Below are 18,841 nucleotides of genomic sequence, written 5' to 3' on the forward strand. Positions count from 1 at the left end.
GGATGGTGATCTAAAAGAGGATTTCACCAGCATTAGTCTTTGAATGCGTCTTCTAACATCATTATCAGTAGTTGAATTCAAACACGCTGATATTGCTAACGGGAAGACGCACTGATTCCACACACAGTGGGCAAGTAAACTGATTCACATACTGTGCACAAGGTTGTAGTGAGATTGATTAGTTTCTCTACATTTCTCTTTTAACTTTTTAACGTTCATTACCCTCAAAATCTCCAGGAAATTCTATAAATGCACAGATATTAAGTCCTGGCCCCTACATCAATAATTATTTTAATAATTTAAATTAATTTAATAATATTTGTATAATATTATACACTTTTGTCTAATTAAACACAACACTAAAAACAAAAATAAATAATTTTAGGCATCACAAAATTATACAGTAATTTGCTGACGACTACATGTAACAGTGGTTCAATTATTAGCATTTTTAAAGATTACCTTTAGGTGAAAGTTAAATAACTGCAACACACAAATGTAAAAATAGAGAATATGAACGTTTAAAGTTAAATATTCAATACAAGATGAAATATACCACACCATTCAAAAACTTGAGGTTTAAGATTTATTCATGTTTTTAAAAGTCTATTTTGCTTACAACACTGAACTTAACTGACCAAAAATACAGAAAAAAATTATATTGTGACATATTACAATAGTTTTCTATTTTAATCCAGTTTAAAATGTAAAGTATTCATGTGATGGCAAAGCTGAACCTTTGCTGATTTTTTTTCTGTCACTTTTGATCCATTTTATGAAAAACATAAACATCTATCCAAAAAAAAAACAAAAAAAAAACATTCTGTACAATATAAGAGTCTTTTTTGTTTAGAAAAAAAAAAAACACTTCTCTTGCACTTGCATCCATGAGATTACTGATTGAACCGGATGAGGTTTATAAGTGTAAAAGCCTGGGCGCAGGCCTCATTAACATTAATAAGAGGGTTTTCAGCAACAGAGAAAGAGAGATACAGAGAGGGCGAGTATAATGTACAGACTTGTATGGCTGATCCTCTGGCCTGGTTAGGATGGGGACAGTTGGTGGGTGTGGTGGGGCTTACGTCTAACAACCCTTTTAACATCTGCGCAAAACTCACATCTGTTTGTTATCAACAGCTGGGTAACCGGGTGATCCCATGTTATCCCGCCTCTTCTCTATCCCTCAATCTCACATCTGTCCCTTTCACAACTCTTTCTAATGGATCCCCCTCTAGAGCTACATCACACCAATACTAACACAGGAAATGTGCCAAAGGTCGACACTTGGTGCGGCTTCTAAAGCTGATTCGCCACTTAATGCGGCCTGCTATTTTTTCAAAAGTACTTTGTGCAGGTGGGGCATATTAATGCAATAGTTCACCATAAAATGATCAATCTGTCATGATTTATTTGATGAAGTGTAATTAAAAAAAAAAAAAAAAAAATTAAAGTAGTATTTCCAATGTGCCAGGGCTAAGGCATTGTCAAAATATGGTGCCCTTGACTTTTTTTTTTGTCATGCAAAAAGACATTTATAAAATAAAACATTTATTAAAGGACATTTAAAGTATTTCATTTGTTTTCTGTGGTTAAAATGCAAATAAACTCACACTGTATATTTGTTTTTATGCGATTTTAGATTATTGTGGCTTTTACACCTAGGTATGCTAGCTTTTCTTGAGTTAAGCATTAGCATGTGTGCAAAAAAAAGCTAAATAAAATAAGTATTTAACAATTTTTATGTAAAGGCATAATTTAAAAGCATTAAGAATGCATAATATATCAGCCACTATATTGGTATCAGCCAATTTATGTTCATTTTTAAAGGTGTCATGAACTGGCTTTTAAAAAAAATAATACTGTTGTCTGAGGTCAACTAATGATGTTTGTGTGGTTTTTACATTCAAAAACATCATAACTATTAAGTAATAGGCTATTTTCTATACTGGTTTTGAGGCTTCTCCAAAAACTCTGGGTTTTGATGGGCGTGACGCACTGGAGACATGGAAGTAAACGCCCACGGCTAGGATTGGATAAGATTTGCATATTTAATGAGCTTAAACTCCCCTGTCATTTCACATGACGGAGAGAAGAGAGTGAGAGAGAAGCGGCAACCGGAATGATTCTCTCGATCACAGGGTTCGTAAACGTCTTTATCAAACAAACACAATGTTTTATTTCTCATCGGCCCACGATTGATTGGACTATTATTTTTATATTACACATAGCCCGCAAGATCTGACGATATAAGCGCAAACCACACGCACACACATACACGTTCGGCACGCACGCGCGCCACCCTTCAGATGTCAGCAAGAGAGAGAGAGAATAGCAGAGCAAGAACGGAATAAGAGATTCATCGGCCTGTCGGGCTTTGTGCCAGCGAGTTCAGCGTGCGAAAGGTATGATCTATTAGACATGTACACATAAGCAAAATGATCTATAACAATGCAATACTATCACATAAAAACACGTTTTACTCACATAAGTGTGTTGCACCATTCCTGTCGGATCCAAATCCAGCATCGACCGGAGATGTGTTTACAAACGATCCCGCAGTGAAATTAAGTGAACATGTCTGCCCCACGTCAGCTGGAACTTCATTAAAAATAAAGTTCAACCACTCATTCCCAATATTAGGATCAGAAGAAAGCTCATGCAGCGACTGTGTTCTTCCACAACCAGGAACAGCGCAGTATCTTAATCTTCCTCAATGTATTGTTATTGACCAGCTGCTGGCATGAGCCCTCCATGAGTCGGTGGACGGGGCTACTGAACTACTAAAGGTGGTCATTATTCTGTAGAGGCGGTGTTTCATCACGCAGTGACGTCAGTATGAAGCACAGGACCGTTTTCTGGGCCTGGTGTCTATAAAAGCTTTTCTTTGACTAACAAGGAAGTTTTCAACTCTGAAACTTAGGATATTCTTTTTCTTTTTTATTACCATGACCTTTTATATATCAAAAGCTCAAGGAAAAGTTGATTCCTCAATTCATCACCCCTTTAATGCTATGGTTATATATATAAAAAAATGTGTTAACTTTTTTTTTTTTAAGTTAAAAAAAATTAGGCCAATATATTAAAGCCTATAAGTAATGGATGCCATGATTGCTAACCATTTGCCATGATTGTTTTGAGTTGCTTGAAATATGATTGGAGTCACATCAAACAGGAAATACCATCATGTACAATTAAGTGCATCAAGCCTAAAATTATAACAAGAACTGTATTGTTTAAAAGGACGTTGTCAATTCTTTGTCAGGTTGTGTTTTAGCAGGTTGCTATCGGATAAGCGCATCTACAATGGAGTTACACCTTTATGACTAGCACACTTAAGTTCGCTATTGCATTCAACAGCCTTTTGTGCAAATGTTGGAATATTATGTTTATTTTGTGTATATGCAAAGCGTTAAATTAATTAAAGCGGCATTAAAATACTACTAGTACTGCACTTTAGTTTAAAAATGAAAATGTATAGAAAAAGTACTTCAAGGGTAAAGCTCAGAGTAAAAAAGGATGTTTAAATACACACAGGGTAATTTTCACACCATGTTGAAATGCAAACCATATTGATTTTTTTCTCTCCATATAGTTATAGTCAGTAGTATCCATTTTGAAATGAAATACAAAATTTGTAATATCGCGCACAACACCATCCTTTTCTGATCTTGAAAGCGATAGTACCTATGATAGTACCTATGATGAAAAACAGCAGTCTGAACATTTTGCAATATTTCTTCTTCTGTGTTCTTTGATAGAAAGAAAATGCAGGTTTAGAAAATGATGGTGAGTAAATGATGAGAGAACATACATTTTTGGGAGAACTGTTCCTTTAAGTAAAGAGTTACATTACTTAATCTCTCCTGAGGTAACACCCATGTTTGTCACTTTTTTTCCTGTGCCAATCGAACCAAGGTCACTGGGTGCCATGAACACACCTGCTTTAAATTTAGAAGAGCAAACAGGCACAATGGAGTGCCCCTTTTATAATAGTTTATCTTATCTTCTTCCTCCAATAGGGGATTTTATTCACCCTCCAGTAAAAGCAGAAGGAGCTGATAGCACCGGGTCCAAATTTCAGGGGCATTTTGGAGATTTATGGTGCAACCTTTACACAGTTTCTCTGAAATGTACTCTACCCACTCCCCATAAAACAATCAGGGAGAGGTGCACGGCCCCTGCGAAAGGGTGCTTACACAAACTATTCCACAGCTCTCACGCTGAGGCTCGAAACAGGCGATGGGGCGTGCGTTTTGTGTGTGGTGAAGTGCGCCACCTCATAATCACTGACTGTATCCAGGAGTTCACAGCGCACACATGCACACCTCATTAAAAGTAAAGCAACCATATGATTGGGAGTCTACAATCTAATTGCCCAGAGATAACGAACATGCACATGTGCTAAAATCACAGCAGGCTGTCATTCCTGCAAACAAAACACATTGTTAGCCATCGGTCATGGGCACAACCCTATAAGTGTAATAATTAATTCAAACCCTTGTTATTTGAGGGTGGCATAGAGGGGTGGCAGTTAATAATTAAGCAACCTCTGGCCTTGGCTTAGTGGAAAGCCTTCAGTAGAGCACCCCAACACACACACACACACATACACACACACACACACACACACACACACACACACACACACACACACACACACACACACACACACACACACACAATGGCAAAGAACGAAATGCTAGCACACTTGCCTATTGCACCTCAGCATACTATATTGCCTACTATAGTGTGTAAAGTGCATACATACTAATGTAAAACCGTATGCGCTTCAAACAACACTGTGTCTGTCACATGATTTTATAACATTTACTTCAAGTCCATTCATCATCATAAAACATAGCTCATTTTATTCAGCTTTCAAATCATTTCTAAATGTTTACCCAACTAGCCAAGGTATCCCATTTTTAAATTAGAATAAAAAACAAATAAAAAAATAAAAAATAAAATATAATAAATGTAAAAAAGCAACCTCAAAAAATATATATATTTATTGACCATTTCTGGACATGTTTGCCACCATTTAAGATTTAAATCATTATAGAGTAAGGCATAGCAATAGATTATGCTTTATGCTTTCAGATTAATAAAGTTAACTGTAATAGAGTTAACTTAAGATAACTGAGTTAAAGGGTTAGTTCACCCAAAAATGAAATTTATGGATCACGTGTCAAACTGCCAAACTGCTAAAATCACGTGACATTGGCGATCCGAATCATGAATCAATACGCTGATTCATAACCGTTCTAATCTTTATTTGAGGATTGAAAAAAAAAGAAGAGAAGACAATGCTGAAAAAGTTGCCCTGTGTATCATCAACTTTCCTGCAGTGTGCACATAATAAAGTTAAAATTTCATTCTTTTAATTTCTTAAAATACAACATCCTTTAGTAATGGTACTGACTTTTAAGATGTTTGTTTACTTTATTGTATAGCAGAAAAAGGAATTCAGTTGTCACAAAATATTTTGTAAAAAAAAAAAAAAAAAAAAAGTTGAATATTGGTATTTTGTGGGTATCAGTAAAAAAACATTTGTCATACTGGGTTTGGAATTTGCATTGTGGGATACAGTATTCTACATAATATGCTATGTTGTACAATGCATAATTGTGTATAATGGACAGTACACTGTAAAACATTATTTAGAAAAAAAAGTTACCTGGTTGCCTTAAAATTTTGAGTTCATTGAAATTAAGATTTTGAGTTAATACGATGAATTTTTTGAGATTCAACAACCTTTATTAAAATATTATCAAACGATTTTGTAAGCATATTGGGTAATTGTGTGTGTTTTATTTCTGATGACGCAGTGAAACACGCCAAACAGTGCTATTTTCATGATTTATCAAATTTGTAATGTGGTTAGATACAAAATTATTTTGAGTTTCTATTTATTAAACAAATTTCCTTCATTGTATCAACTCAAATTTTTTAATTTAAATAAACTCAAAATTTTAAGGCAACCAGGTTACTTACTTTTTTAAGTTAAACCAACAAAAAACAACCAAAAATTTACAGCAGCATGCGATCCTAACAGCCTGAGACCCGGAGGGACATTTATACATTTAAAAGACTATATATTTGTCTTGACGGATCTTCAGGACATTTTCACATTCCCTCCTTTCCTGTCTCTTCCCATCTTTTTATCTACAAATGCATCTTTATCAGCCGCTGCCCCCACGTGGAGTCGTTATGGGAGAGGGGGATGCCTGATCATGTGGGTAAAAGATGGGGGAGGAGAACACTGGTCCGTTCTTCATGCTCCCTTCTTTTGTAAGATTCAACTGAAGTGGCCTTCAGATTTTAATCGGCCAGCTCCTTCTTGATTTCTCCCCTCAGTGCTTTGCTATCTCGGGTCCTCCAGATTAACTTGGCAAACATACTCATAATCAAATAGAACACACACTGGGAAATGTCATATGTTAATGGCCTTGAATTTTTAATAACATTTCCATTAGGTGATCATGTGATTATCGCCCTTGGTCTCTCTGTCTCTCCCACACAGTCTCTTTATTGCCTTGTAGGCTCATGTTAGGGGGACACAGTCATCTTTTTTTCAATCCTCAAAAGAAGACGAGGACGACAACCGTCTGTTTCAAATGACTTCACGTCTGCCTATCTATACACATGGTACATCAGAAGACTGACAGGCTAGTTTATTGGAAATAGCTGCACTCTTCAGTAGGGGTGGGATATCTGTCTATAGCTGCTCGGTCGGACGGTTGAATCAGATAAGAATCGGTGACCTGCTGAAACCAGAGAGAATGACCTGACAGCATTAATGAACCTTCTCCTCTCCTGCCTGTCATTCAAACGCGTCAACTCGACTGGCGAACGCAACGCTGCTTTCGAGCTTCAGGTGGTCATGCTATGCTTGTGTAAATGTATATAGCGCGTGTGATTGCCATGTTGCTTGGAGAAGCTTGGAGAATGTACAAAAAGTAGCAAAAAAAATCCCATTCCATTTGAGAAAATGATTATGAATAAAATATATACATTTTCACAAATTAGACATAAGCTTTTTATTCATGGTACATCATTTTCTTAAGAGGTGTTTTAATTTAAAACCTTTCTAGTGGAAGAACCGTCTATAATCTCAAAATCAGCCATGCTGACGACCTTTTATTCCCATGAAGCATTGTGGATGATGAAATTACTGTATATATGATGTGGAGGATGACATTTGCATATATCTGAATATTTAGCAATCAATGTAAAATATATTATTGAAACCATTGTAAACTATTTTTTCTATTGTTAACTAACTAAAGCTCAATTTAATTATAAAAAGTTTTATACTAAAACAAATCCAGAAAATATTAAAATAAAAGCTAATTCAAAAAAATATTTGCAATGATAACAATATAGAAATAAATACTTTAATGTTTAAATAACATTACAACTACGGATGGATGGATGGATGGATGGATGAGCTAGAGTTAGAACTCTCTATTGAAGAACTTTTAAGGTACTTTTTAAAAGTCCTATTGAGGGAATGAATGGCAAAAATCCTTTCAGAACCAAGGCCGCTGAAAAAATGGCCAGTCACTGTTGCGCTCTACAGAAAAGAGCTCTTTGGAAATTCAGTCCCACATGCACATAATCGCTGTCTTCTCTCACAAAGCAACTAGACGACCATAACACTTATTTTTATGAAGCTTTCACTGTCATGTTTCAGCCTGCTGCTTCTCTGACTCACAGTGTGCTATATGGCTGTTTTTCACACTCGAGTCGACTGCTTGGTCCAAACCCGAGTGCAATTCCATCCTCTCATCCAGCTTTTTTGTTCTTTCTCAAATTGTACTTTTGGGTCTGAATTGCGGTACCAACGAAATGCAAAGAACTCTGAGTGCGGGCAACTCTGAAGGGGGGCTTTAGACTTTCTATTTGAACATCAGTGAGGTGGTTTCCTGCTGGAAAACATACAGATCAACACCCACTTGTTCTGCTTTTGATGACTGTACCTGCTGCTGATGTTGTCTTTGGGCATCTCTAAGCTCTTTGTCTGTAAACGCTAAGAGAGTTCAGAGAAGATCAGAGACGTTTTCTGTCTGAAGGACAGGAAGAGAGAGAGATTCTGAGCACTGGTGTGAAAAGAAGAGAGATGAGGAGGTGACAGGAGCGGCGATGATGAATGGAGGTTAGTTTAGGAGAGAAGCAGTAAAGAGCGGGGTGATGCAGCATTTAACACTGACAGATCAGCCAATGTGTGTGCATTGCATGTATGAGAGCATGCGTCTGACACCTGTGGTGACATGAGACATGAGTGTGCAGGAACCATCACATGTACACGCAAACAAACATGCACACAATAAAATATAATAAATATTTTATTAATAAAAAATAAACGTAGGCTTCTTCCATATACTTCTATTGTTTTTAAATGCATCTAACTATAAATAATAAAAACAAACCATTTTTACCAGCCATAATAAACACGTTTGCTTTATTTAAGGTGTCACATCAGCAAAATGTTGCATGCAAAAACATACAATGACCCCTTAAAATAAAGTGTAACCAAACTTTTTATCAGCACCTTTACACTATTATATACACCGTATATATAACAATGTTCAAAGGTTCTGGGATCAGTTATATTTTTGCGAGGATCTGCAAGGATATATTAAATTGATTTTCTATTCAAAAATCCTGAGAAAAATCTGTTTTTAGGATTGATAATGATAAGAAATTTTTCTTGAGTACTAAATCAGCAAATTAATAATTCACAATTACTGCTTTTTCTGTTTTTATTTTATTTTATTTTTTTTAACATAAATATAGCCTTGGTGAGCTTAAGTGACTTAAAAAAAAATCTTACCGATCCCAAACTTCTGCAAATTACTTGTTAAAACGATGGAGAAAAAAAAGCTCAAAATGAAACTTGTGTGCTGGTAAAGTGTTGGATACAAGGGCAATATTGTGATATCCATGTCTAACAGGCCCCAGGATAATCACACCTTTTTGCTAAGCATTAAATAAAAGTAGGAGCTTCACACGCTTATCTAATTATTTATTTTTACACTTGACTTCTATCACTAGCCTCCAGAGGGAAAGCCGTCAAAGTCACACTGTCATTTTCACATGGCCTACTTTCCCTACCACACACACACACACACACACACACACACACACACACACACACACACACACACACACACACACACACACACACACACACACACACAGGCTCTGGGCTGCAGTTGCGTTTGTCCTTTGGGTTACTTTGCCACTAGGGTTGAAACAAATCCACCCATGTAATGACAAAGGTCATTCAAATCCATCTGAGCTTTAATAGCAGGTCTGAAGCACTCCAGCTTTAGCTTTTCTGAGCTTCAGCTTATGACCAGATCCTCTGATGGCATCCAAGGAAACAGTCACTGGAGGTGAAGGTGTGTACTATGACCTGATTATGCATTAAATGGCACAAACAGGCATTTAGCAAATGAAACAGACAGATATGAATTCAACAAAGCTTATTAAGAACATTAATTAAAATGTATGTAATTAAAAATACTAGGGCTGTATTGTGACACAATATATCACCACCAAAAAATGCAACAATATGTTTTATATGGATTGTGATAATACATATTGTGAATAGTTCGCCCAAAATTAAAATTACTGTGAGGAAAAACTTCAAGTTTTTATAGTTTTAGCATCAGTACTACATTAAACTATTATAAAATGTTAAATATGTATAATATTGCAATGGGAGAATATTTGTGGGTCATGATGTCAAATGTCTTTTGACCATTAATGGACAATGTAGACCATTAAAAAGTGGTCTACATTATTCTAAATAGAAATGTAAATAATTCTGTATTTTCAGCTTCAGAATCATGAAGATTTTTATTCTGGTGTCACCATTGTCCTGTGCTTTATGTTACCAGCATAAAGTCTAGGCCTATTCATTTCCACCCTTAATGTAAGCATTTTAATCAACAACGCATTTAATCAACAATACATTTTTGTAACATTTTTACCATATGTCTTGTTGTCACAATAATATTGTATCGTGAGTTCAGTATCATGATATGTATCGAATCATGACATAAGGGTATTGTTACACCCCTAAAAAACATTTTATAAAATAAACAAAAACATTTTTTTTTTAAAGAAAAGTGAAAACAAATCTTTACATTTTGGTAAAAAAGTGACCTGGGCATTTTTTTGTGAGATCAAGACACAAAGCAGGCTGATGTCCATGTCTGAAACATATGCACTAACCAGGAGAAAATGGCTCTGACTAATAATGCCTTTTTAATGTACCCTATCCAGGTAAGGATATGAATCACTTGTTCACATTTATTAAATACTAGTAAAGGCATATAATTCACTCCTGCAGGGCTATAATGCAGTATCTCAGCTTTATTATACACCACAGCAGGGATCTGATGAACCTTTCCAGGCCAATCACAGGGTGCAGTGATGTACAGGGGTAGTATGTTGCTTTGGGGCAGACCGTGACCTTGACAGCATCTGTTCAGAGAACATGGCTCTGAAGCACTAAGCAACATTTTCTTAGCACTACGTGTGTTTGTCCCTCATACTGAGGTGTTAAGCAAATTTTCTCCATCCTGCAGCTCCTAATGTCCACTTGACAACACCCCCCCCCACACACACACACACACACACACACACCACCCCCATCACAGTATCAAGACCGCCCCTGATTGCACACATGCCAAAACATTTAATACACTATTACACATCTAAGCAGAAGATAGGAAGCAGTAACACCTGCAGGTTATGCCATTTACTGTATGAACATACAGCGTAAAGCCACACAAACTAGTGAAGACCAACATCTAAATGGAAAATGGAAAAATAAATATACACACTTCACAGACACTATTCGCTATTCCTGTGTAAATGACAAGAACGCATCAGCAATGGTTTACTTTTTTCAGCTACAACATATTACTTCAATCCAAGAGAACAAAAGCATGCTTTTTTTTTAGTCCACAGGTCAAGCCGACGAGATTAACAGCATGAGTAATTGTGCATTTAGACAATAATTAACTTTTACAAGGGGTCAAACGGGTACAAGGAAGGAAAAGAGACAACTACACCTACATGGCCACCTCAAAAAAGAAACGTTCTGCACAGTATAGGATCATATTTGCCCGTGTCTCCTCATGTTCCGGCAATCTGAAATCAGCCTGAGGTGATGAAGGTTATTCTGTGTGGCAGAACATTTCACTTTCAAGAGCAACTCTAATCAGTCAGAGAGGGCAGTCTTGATTACCTGACCTCTCTTTTTTTCTCTTTTATCTTTTTGTCCATCTCTTCTCCATCATCATCATCATCATCATATCTATACGTTCTTGTCAGAGTTCTGTTGATAGAGGGGTTCAGGGGGTCTTTCTCAGCTGATGGCCCTCGGAGAGTACTTAGCCCACGCCTGGCCTCCATGACAGAAACTCCAGAAGACAGCAGCACTGTGTCAGACACTTTTATCCCGAGCAACTCACAGTGCATTCAAGTTATGCATTTCATAACTTAATGCTTAAATCTCCATGAGCTAAAGGAAGCCATAGTTAAGCCATGGAGCCTAAACACGGATTTTGCAGAGAGCCTTTCAGTATTCTACACTTTCATAACAGATTTCTTGCAGAAAAACTGATTTAGCCATTCAGTAATTGGCGACCATCAAGTCCACATTCCAGCTCATTCTGGTCAAAAACTGCACAATCTGACCTCCATGTAAAAAGACAAACCAAAGCGGGTGAAAAATTAATTATCATATTTTCTAGAAAATCAGTTGCACATGACTGATAAGTCCCACCAGGTCAAAATTGCCTTGTTGAGAGTAAAAAACGAAACAAAACATTGGAAAGTTACATCTGTATATGTGTACAAGTCACATTTTATTATTACTTTCAGAAATAATGTCAAATACTGGTTAAAAAAATATAACTAAAAAACAAACAAAACACGTATATGATAAAACGCCAAGCCTAAAAACAAATGTGTGTGTGAGTGACTGAGCTATACAAATAATCTGGGCTCACATACCTCTCTCATTCGGCACAAATCCAGTGTGCTTTGTGTAAGTCGCTTTAGATGTCAAGCTTTGGAAGTACAACAGTAAAGACGCATTCACACAGTTATCACACAAGGTTTAATAAATGTATCAATTTTAAAATACATTTATAATGCTTTACTTTGTGTTATATTACCTTGGAAGTAAATTACCAAAAAAATTATTAAAATGTTAATTATGTGTTTCTAATGCATGCAGGACTGATTTTCTAAAGAGCTCTTTTTTTTTTTTGTAAAGCGCAAAAGTAACTGGCCATTTTCAGTGGCCTTGGTTCTGAAAAGATGTTTGCCATTCATTTCCTCAATAGGACTTTTTAAAGAAGCACCTAAAAGTTCTTTGAGAGAAAGTTCTAACGGCTAAGAGAGTGACAGCCAATTTCACATATTTCTTTCTTCTGACTACTGTAATCACTCTATATTTTTCCCTCTTTTGGAAAGCAGTGTAAAGGATATCATGTATGTTTTCTTTTGCTATTGGAGCAAACGAGAATACAAAAATTATATTTGCGGCTGTATCGTTCACCACTATAAAAAGTTTACACAACTATGTCAACTTCCATTTCAAAGAATTTAAGAAAATAAATTATTTGAAAATTAATTTTAACATAATTTATTTTCTTAAATTTATAGAATTTAAGAATTTAAGAAAATAAATTATTTGAAAATTATATATATATATATATATATATATATATATATATATATAATTTTCAAATAATTTATTTTCTTAAATTCTTAAATTCTATAAATTCTATATATATATATATATATATATATATATACACACACACACACATATATATATATTGCAAATAGTGAAGTATCCCTTTAAGAACAACATCATTATTCTAAAACAAAATATTGTGTACATCAAATCCTATTTTTGTATTTCTGATGGGAATTCATTGATTCATTGATGTGAGACTTCACGGAGACTTGTCATGGCTGAATGAGCAAGAAAAGGTGTATGCTGCGAGGGTAAATTCACTATGGGAAATGGTTCAGTTTGAGATTCAGCAGCTAATTTTATTTACTGAGTGTTTGCGTCTGTGTGGGTGTGTGGTCACGTCTGTATGCAGCCTATATGTTTATCTGAAGTATCTAAAAAGAACACCGAATGTATGCGTTTTTGCTCTGCTATCTGTATTGAAGTTTTGAGATTGCCTTCAATACAGAATGATTACAGCTATACTTCCACCATAGATGGAGAGAGAGGAAGAAATGCTCTCTGCTTCACCATCATTATCTAAATGCAAAGCTTTCTCGGTCGCTAATGTGACCCACAGACAGTGAAACTGCTGGAAAATGTAGCAAGAAACAACTGACCTTACAGACTGGAGAAACGTCTTTTGACCCTTCCAGAAACTTACACAAAAAATGTAATTTCTCATTTACTTAATACATTCTCATTTACATTCTCAGGCTTAATTAAGACTTGCTTTAAGACAGGCTTGCTTTAAAACTCATGACTCATTTGTCTCTTCTGAAGTCATACGATAAGAGTAAATATTTGAGTCACTTTTCACTCATAAATCCAGTGACAGAGTTTTACTGGACCAGTACAATCCATTATGGTTTACTGATATACTGAAAAGATCTTATTCAAAAGAAGACTGACATCACTACTTCAGTCATGAACTCTCATTAAAGTGTCAAGGACAGCGTTGGCAGATGCATTTTCAGCCAATAATGAAGCTCCTGTCACCATTCATTGTAACTATATGGAAAAATAAAGAAATCTCCTTTTGTTTTCCATGGAAGAGTTTTTCACAGGTTTGAAATGATATAAATTAATATTTTGGGCTGTACAAGTCCTTTAACCGTCTAAAGACAAATCCACAATCAACTCTATATCTTCAGAGCTCTCGCATTCCATCGCTCCTTTTCTCCTTATCTCCATTCATATATCATTTTTTCTCTTTGTCCAGATCCTTCTTTTTCTTTGAAAGCAGCAGGGAGGTGGTCACTCGATCGCAATCAATACCTACATCTCTTCTCGCCTCATTCTGGCCATTCCACTGCTCTAGAACAGCATGTGTGTAAAAGAGCATGCTTCATCTACACACACAATCTCTCAATAACACTCCCTTATTTTCAGAAACATCTGAGCATCCTTATCTAAATCATCTATAATACGTAAAAATATCTAAAATATTAAAACTTTCAAAAAATATATATGATATTTTTATTTTACTTGAATATACGCTACAATTATTATTACTTAGATTTGATTTTAATAAGTAAACACTTATTCTGCAAGGATGCATTAACTGTTCAAAAGTAAAGACATTTAAGAGCTTATTTGATATAAATGCTGTTCTTTTAAACTTTCCAGTCATTAAAAAAATTATGTTTATCAAAAAAAAATTCCACAAAAATATTCAACAGCACAATATTAAATCAGCATATTAGAATAAGTTCCGAAGGATCATGTGATATTGTAGGCTGGAGTAATGATGCAGGAAATTCAGATTTGACGTCACAAAAATAAATTACATTTTTAAATATATTAAAATGGAAACCAGTCATTTAACACTGTAAAAACATTCCACATTATTACCACTTTTACTGTATTATTAATAAAATAAATAAATGCAGGCTTGGCGAGTATAAGAGTGTTTAATAAAAAAAAAAAAGTTTTTTACCAACCCCATTTAGTCAGATATAAATGAAGAATTTCCTTAAATATATATTTATTACTGTAACGTGTTTTTTTAAATGTAAAAACCTCACTAAATCTGGCTAAATGTATGCGTTTCATCATTTTAATTTATGAATTTTCCCAAGGTATATACTTTTAAATCAAGTCTATACACTCAAAATAAACTGTTTAACAAACTTAATTAAATTAAAATAATTCACTAAATTGAATGATGCTTTTCAAACAAAATCTAATTGGTTTGAAATAATTTGTTGTAATCTTGTTGTATGAACTTAAAATAATTTAGTCAATACTACAAAAAAATCATGTCATTCCAACTAGATAAAGTAGGATAAAGAGGGGTAGAACTGATGACCATATTTAGTCTATGGGAATGATTAAAATGAATATATCACATGAATATATTTTCTTTATTTCTATAAAAACTATTAGTCAACAATACTTGATCATTTGCTAATTGTAACATGCAAGTAATGATCAAGTAAAGCATTTCTCATCACTGGCATTAGCAGTAAGAGCTAATTGAGAGCAGCACAGCCTAACTACACTTCACGATAATGGTAACCTCAAAAAATCGGCACAACAAAACACAACTTTTAAATGTCAAATATAACTGTCAAATATAACATCAAATGTTAACAGGTCTTTCCTTTTACTAAAAAACACATTAAACAGCACTTAATTTCAACATTTACTCTCCTGATCCATCCCTATGCAAAGCATGCTGGGAACTAGAAATACACTGCCCAGTTAAGTCAGTGCAATATAAAGGATTCATGTAGTCCCAAAACAAATGGTTTAGGTTAACTTAACATTTTACACATTTTTGTTCATTTAACATAATAAAATTGAGTAAAATGGCAATTAAGTATAAAATTAAAGTGTTGTTTCAGCTTATTTTATTTAAAGCGGTACTTCAGCGTTGGGAAGATGAATCTGTATTTAAACTGGGTCATTAATGTAGTAGAAATGTGAAATTATTTTTGAATTTGGTGCCTTCTAGACTGAGAAAAGACAATAATTCCCAGAATTGTAAAATGGGGATAAAAGACAACAATTCCCAGAATGCATTGCTTCGTTGCCCTGTGAGGTCACTCCCAAATACACCACCGCTACTATATTACTGGATCACTTTCCCACCACGTTCATTTTCATAAAATCAGTTCAGTTGGGGAACAGACACTACAATTAAAAACTGTAACGTGTCTGTTCAATCGCTGTCGCTGAGCGAGTGTCTGTCACAGCACAAATGCAGCAGGACTCAGATTACATTCATCGTGATGAACGAGCTGAATGAGCTCTCGTGATGAGAGCTGAGGTAAGTGCGACCGCGGCATACATTCACAGCAAGTGTTCGGTCTGGTGCATTTTCAGTTCATGCCTTTGCACGATCATTTGAATATACTCTAGGGTTTCTACTGATACAAAGCCATATGCTAATCGCTGAAGTAACCCTTTAAATACACTGAGCAAACGGCTAGAATAATTTCTTTGAGTGTATATCCTACATTTAGTGGAAAAAATGTGTGTCCCTTTTCAGTAATGTTTAGATTTGCTTACTGGAAAACAAGAGAAAATACTGACAAAGAAAATGACTTTTTATGCTAGAGTGATCAGAAGGTTCAAACCATTTTATTAAGACCCAGATGAGCATACAGTGACTCTTACCGTCTTCTTCCTTGTGTATATTTTGCGGGCTGTGCATCCTATCTGCGCTGGAGGGGTGGTTCAGGTCAGACAGTGCGGTGTGACGTTCAGCTGATATCCATGTGGGGTCACTCATATCAAACTCCTCACTACTCACTGAACAGTCATCCTGCAGAGAGAGAGAGCCAGAGAGATGTCAGTCCGACAGCTGAGGCGAGATTGCTCATATCGGCGCCACGTCTGTGCATGTGCAAAACTAGAATAGATGTGAAAGTCAGATTGGGCCGTGATGTTGGCAGGCAAACAGGCCCATGAGGAGGGCTGTCAGAGAGAGCAGTCACCCCCTGCTGAGTGACAGCATCACTCATATATACACGGTACACATACACACACACACACACACACACACGGGCCCCAAAGCACATTAGCCTGGCTCCGCCCTCCAATGTACTTCCGCTCAATTTTCATTTTCCTTCAGTACTCCATCTGGGTTTGCGGTATATTCTCTAGTTTTCTCCGATCAAATTTTAACCGGTCCAATCAGCGAACAGAGGGAGTGGCTGAGAACGATGACGTTGATGTCGTGCACTACAGTATATGGTTTGAGATGACTTGTCACAACCAAACGTTAGTGATTGGTTATGGCAGGCTAAAAGCACATTGCAGACAGCATGAATACTTAGAAGCATTGAAAAAGAGAGTATAGTGTACTGCTTTAGAATACCTGTTTTACGTAAGGCATGAATATGGTGAAAAACATGATTTATTGCTGGAAAAATTCACATTCTGACCTCCCCAAAACCTAATTCAGTCAAGTCATTTAGATTTTTTGCCTTTGTGCAACTGCTTTGAAAATCAATGAATAAAGATGAATAATTGTGTAATTAAAGGAATATGAATCAGAAAGATTTGGATTCACAAGTGTGAATAATGCTTTGCACTTACACAATTTATCTGCTGACAAATATGCATTGAAATGTCTAAATGTAAATAAAAAGTGCGTCTCAAATAAACTGATATTCTCTAAGCAGACCTATTTACACTGTTCATGTACGACTATGAATTAAAAGTAAAAGGGTAAAGCAGGTTTCATTCAATCGAACAGGCGGCATAAACTCTAGCTTTGTAAATGAATATACCAGTACTACCAAATCTCACAAAAACTCTCCATACAAAAACTCTCTAGCTACTTTTCTTTTGAACTTTCAATTAATCAAAGAACTGTTAATGGCACATCAACATATTGATTACTGAGGAATTATTTGATACTGATGACTGAAATGATAATGATGCTGAAAATTAATTTACCATCACAGGAATAAATTAGCCCTACATTTAAAAATATATTTAAATTAGTGCGGTCAAATCGATAAATCGCATCCAAAATAAAAGCTTGTGTTTACTTAATATATGTTGTGTGTACTGTCTATAATTATTACGGTATATATATATATATATATATATATATATATATATATATATATATATATATATATATATATATATATATATATATATATATACACTCATATACACATATACATATATACATATATATATACACACACACACACACACTCATTCATTTAAGAAATATTTGCATGTATATACTGTATATTAGGGCTGTAGCGATACACTTATCTCACGATACGATACACAATATTCATCTCACGAACCGATATATATCACTGTATTGAGCCAACGATATGGTTCGATATAATCCCCAACATTTACATCATTTTGTGAAAGATTTAAAGGGGGCAGGGTGATTTTAGTGACGTCTTGTGAGTGTTCCATTTACTTGGACTGAATTAATTTAACTGAAAACTAAAAACATAATTTACACAATTATGTCTCTGACTGGATAGAGATTCTACAGCTTGCAAATGCTGGATAAAATAAATCAAGGATGTGATGAGAAAATTAGTTTCATTTATTAAAACATTGCGAACTGTAGCTTACAAGCCTTTAAAAAGTAAATAAAGTGCAGTATTGCAATTAACAATGGAGTTTTAAAAAGTAAAAAAAAACAACAACAAAAAAACAAATTTAGTAGTTTTTTTTTTTTTACCTCTGTTTTATTTTCAAAGTATTGTAGTGACCGTAATGTGTAAATATGTGTCAGGAGTTGTGAATATGAAAACCGGTGTCGGTACCTTTTGATTTTAATATGCGCGTCATCTGCTTCCATTCATAAAAAACTCCTCTGTGGTCGTCATGAAGACAAAACAACATCCCTCAGGGCTTTTAGTTCAAAACTATACAGATGTGGAGAAATATTGCTAGATTCTCATATGTTTGAGTCAAAATTCTATACAGAGAACTATTATTTATTCAATCTTTATCCAAAATCCACGGAACCGCGAATGTATCATTATGACCTCTGTATACTCGGATGTGCTGTGTTTTCAATTCATACTGGCAGCCCGAGGGCGCCCTGTGCACATTCAGTCCATATATGGCACACAT

At 35.2% G+C, this 18,841-nt stretch overlaps 1 protein-coding gene across 3 annotated transcripts in view; it reads right to left on the reverse strand.

Moving 5' to 3' along the window:
* Window positions 1-18,841, reverse strand: part of nol4lb (nucleolar protein 4-like b) — a 126,625-nt gene that overhangs the window by 46,259 nt on the left and 61,525 nt on the right. For all 3 annotated transcript variants that reach the window (XM_067446527.1, XM_067446526.1, XM_067446528.1), the window contains one exon: window positions 16,394-16,541. In XM_067446527.1, coding sequence (XP_067302628.1) covers window positions 16,394-16,541 — 148 coding nt within the window. The remainder of the gene's footprint in view (window positions 1-16,393; window positions 16,542-18,841) is intronic.

The sequence above is a fragment of the Pseudorasbora parva genome, chromosome 6 (assembly GCF_024679245.1).
Source record: "Pseudorasbora parva isolate DD20220531a chromosome 6, ASM2467924v1, whole genome shotgun sequence".
Taxonomy (NCBI): Eukaryota; Metazoa; Chordata; class Actinopteri; order Cypriniformes; family Gobionidae; genus Pseudorasbora; species Pseudorasbora parva.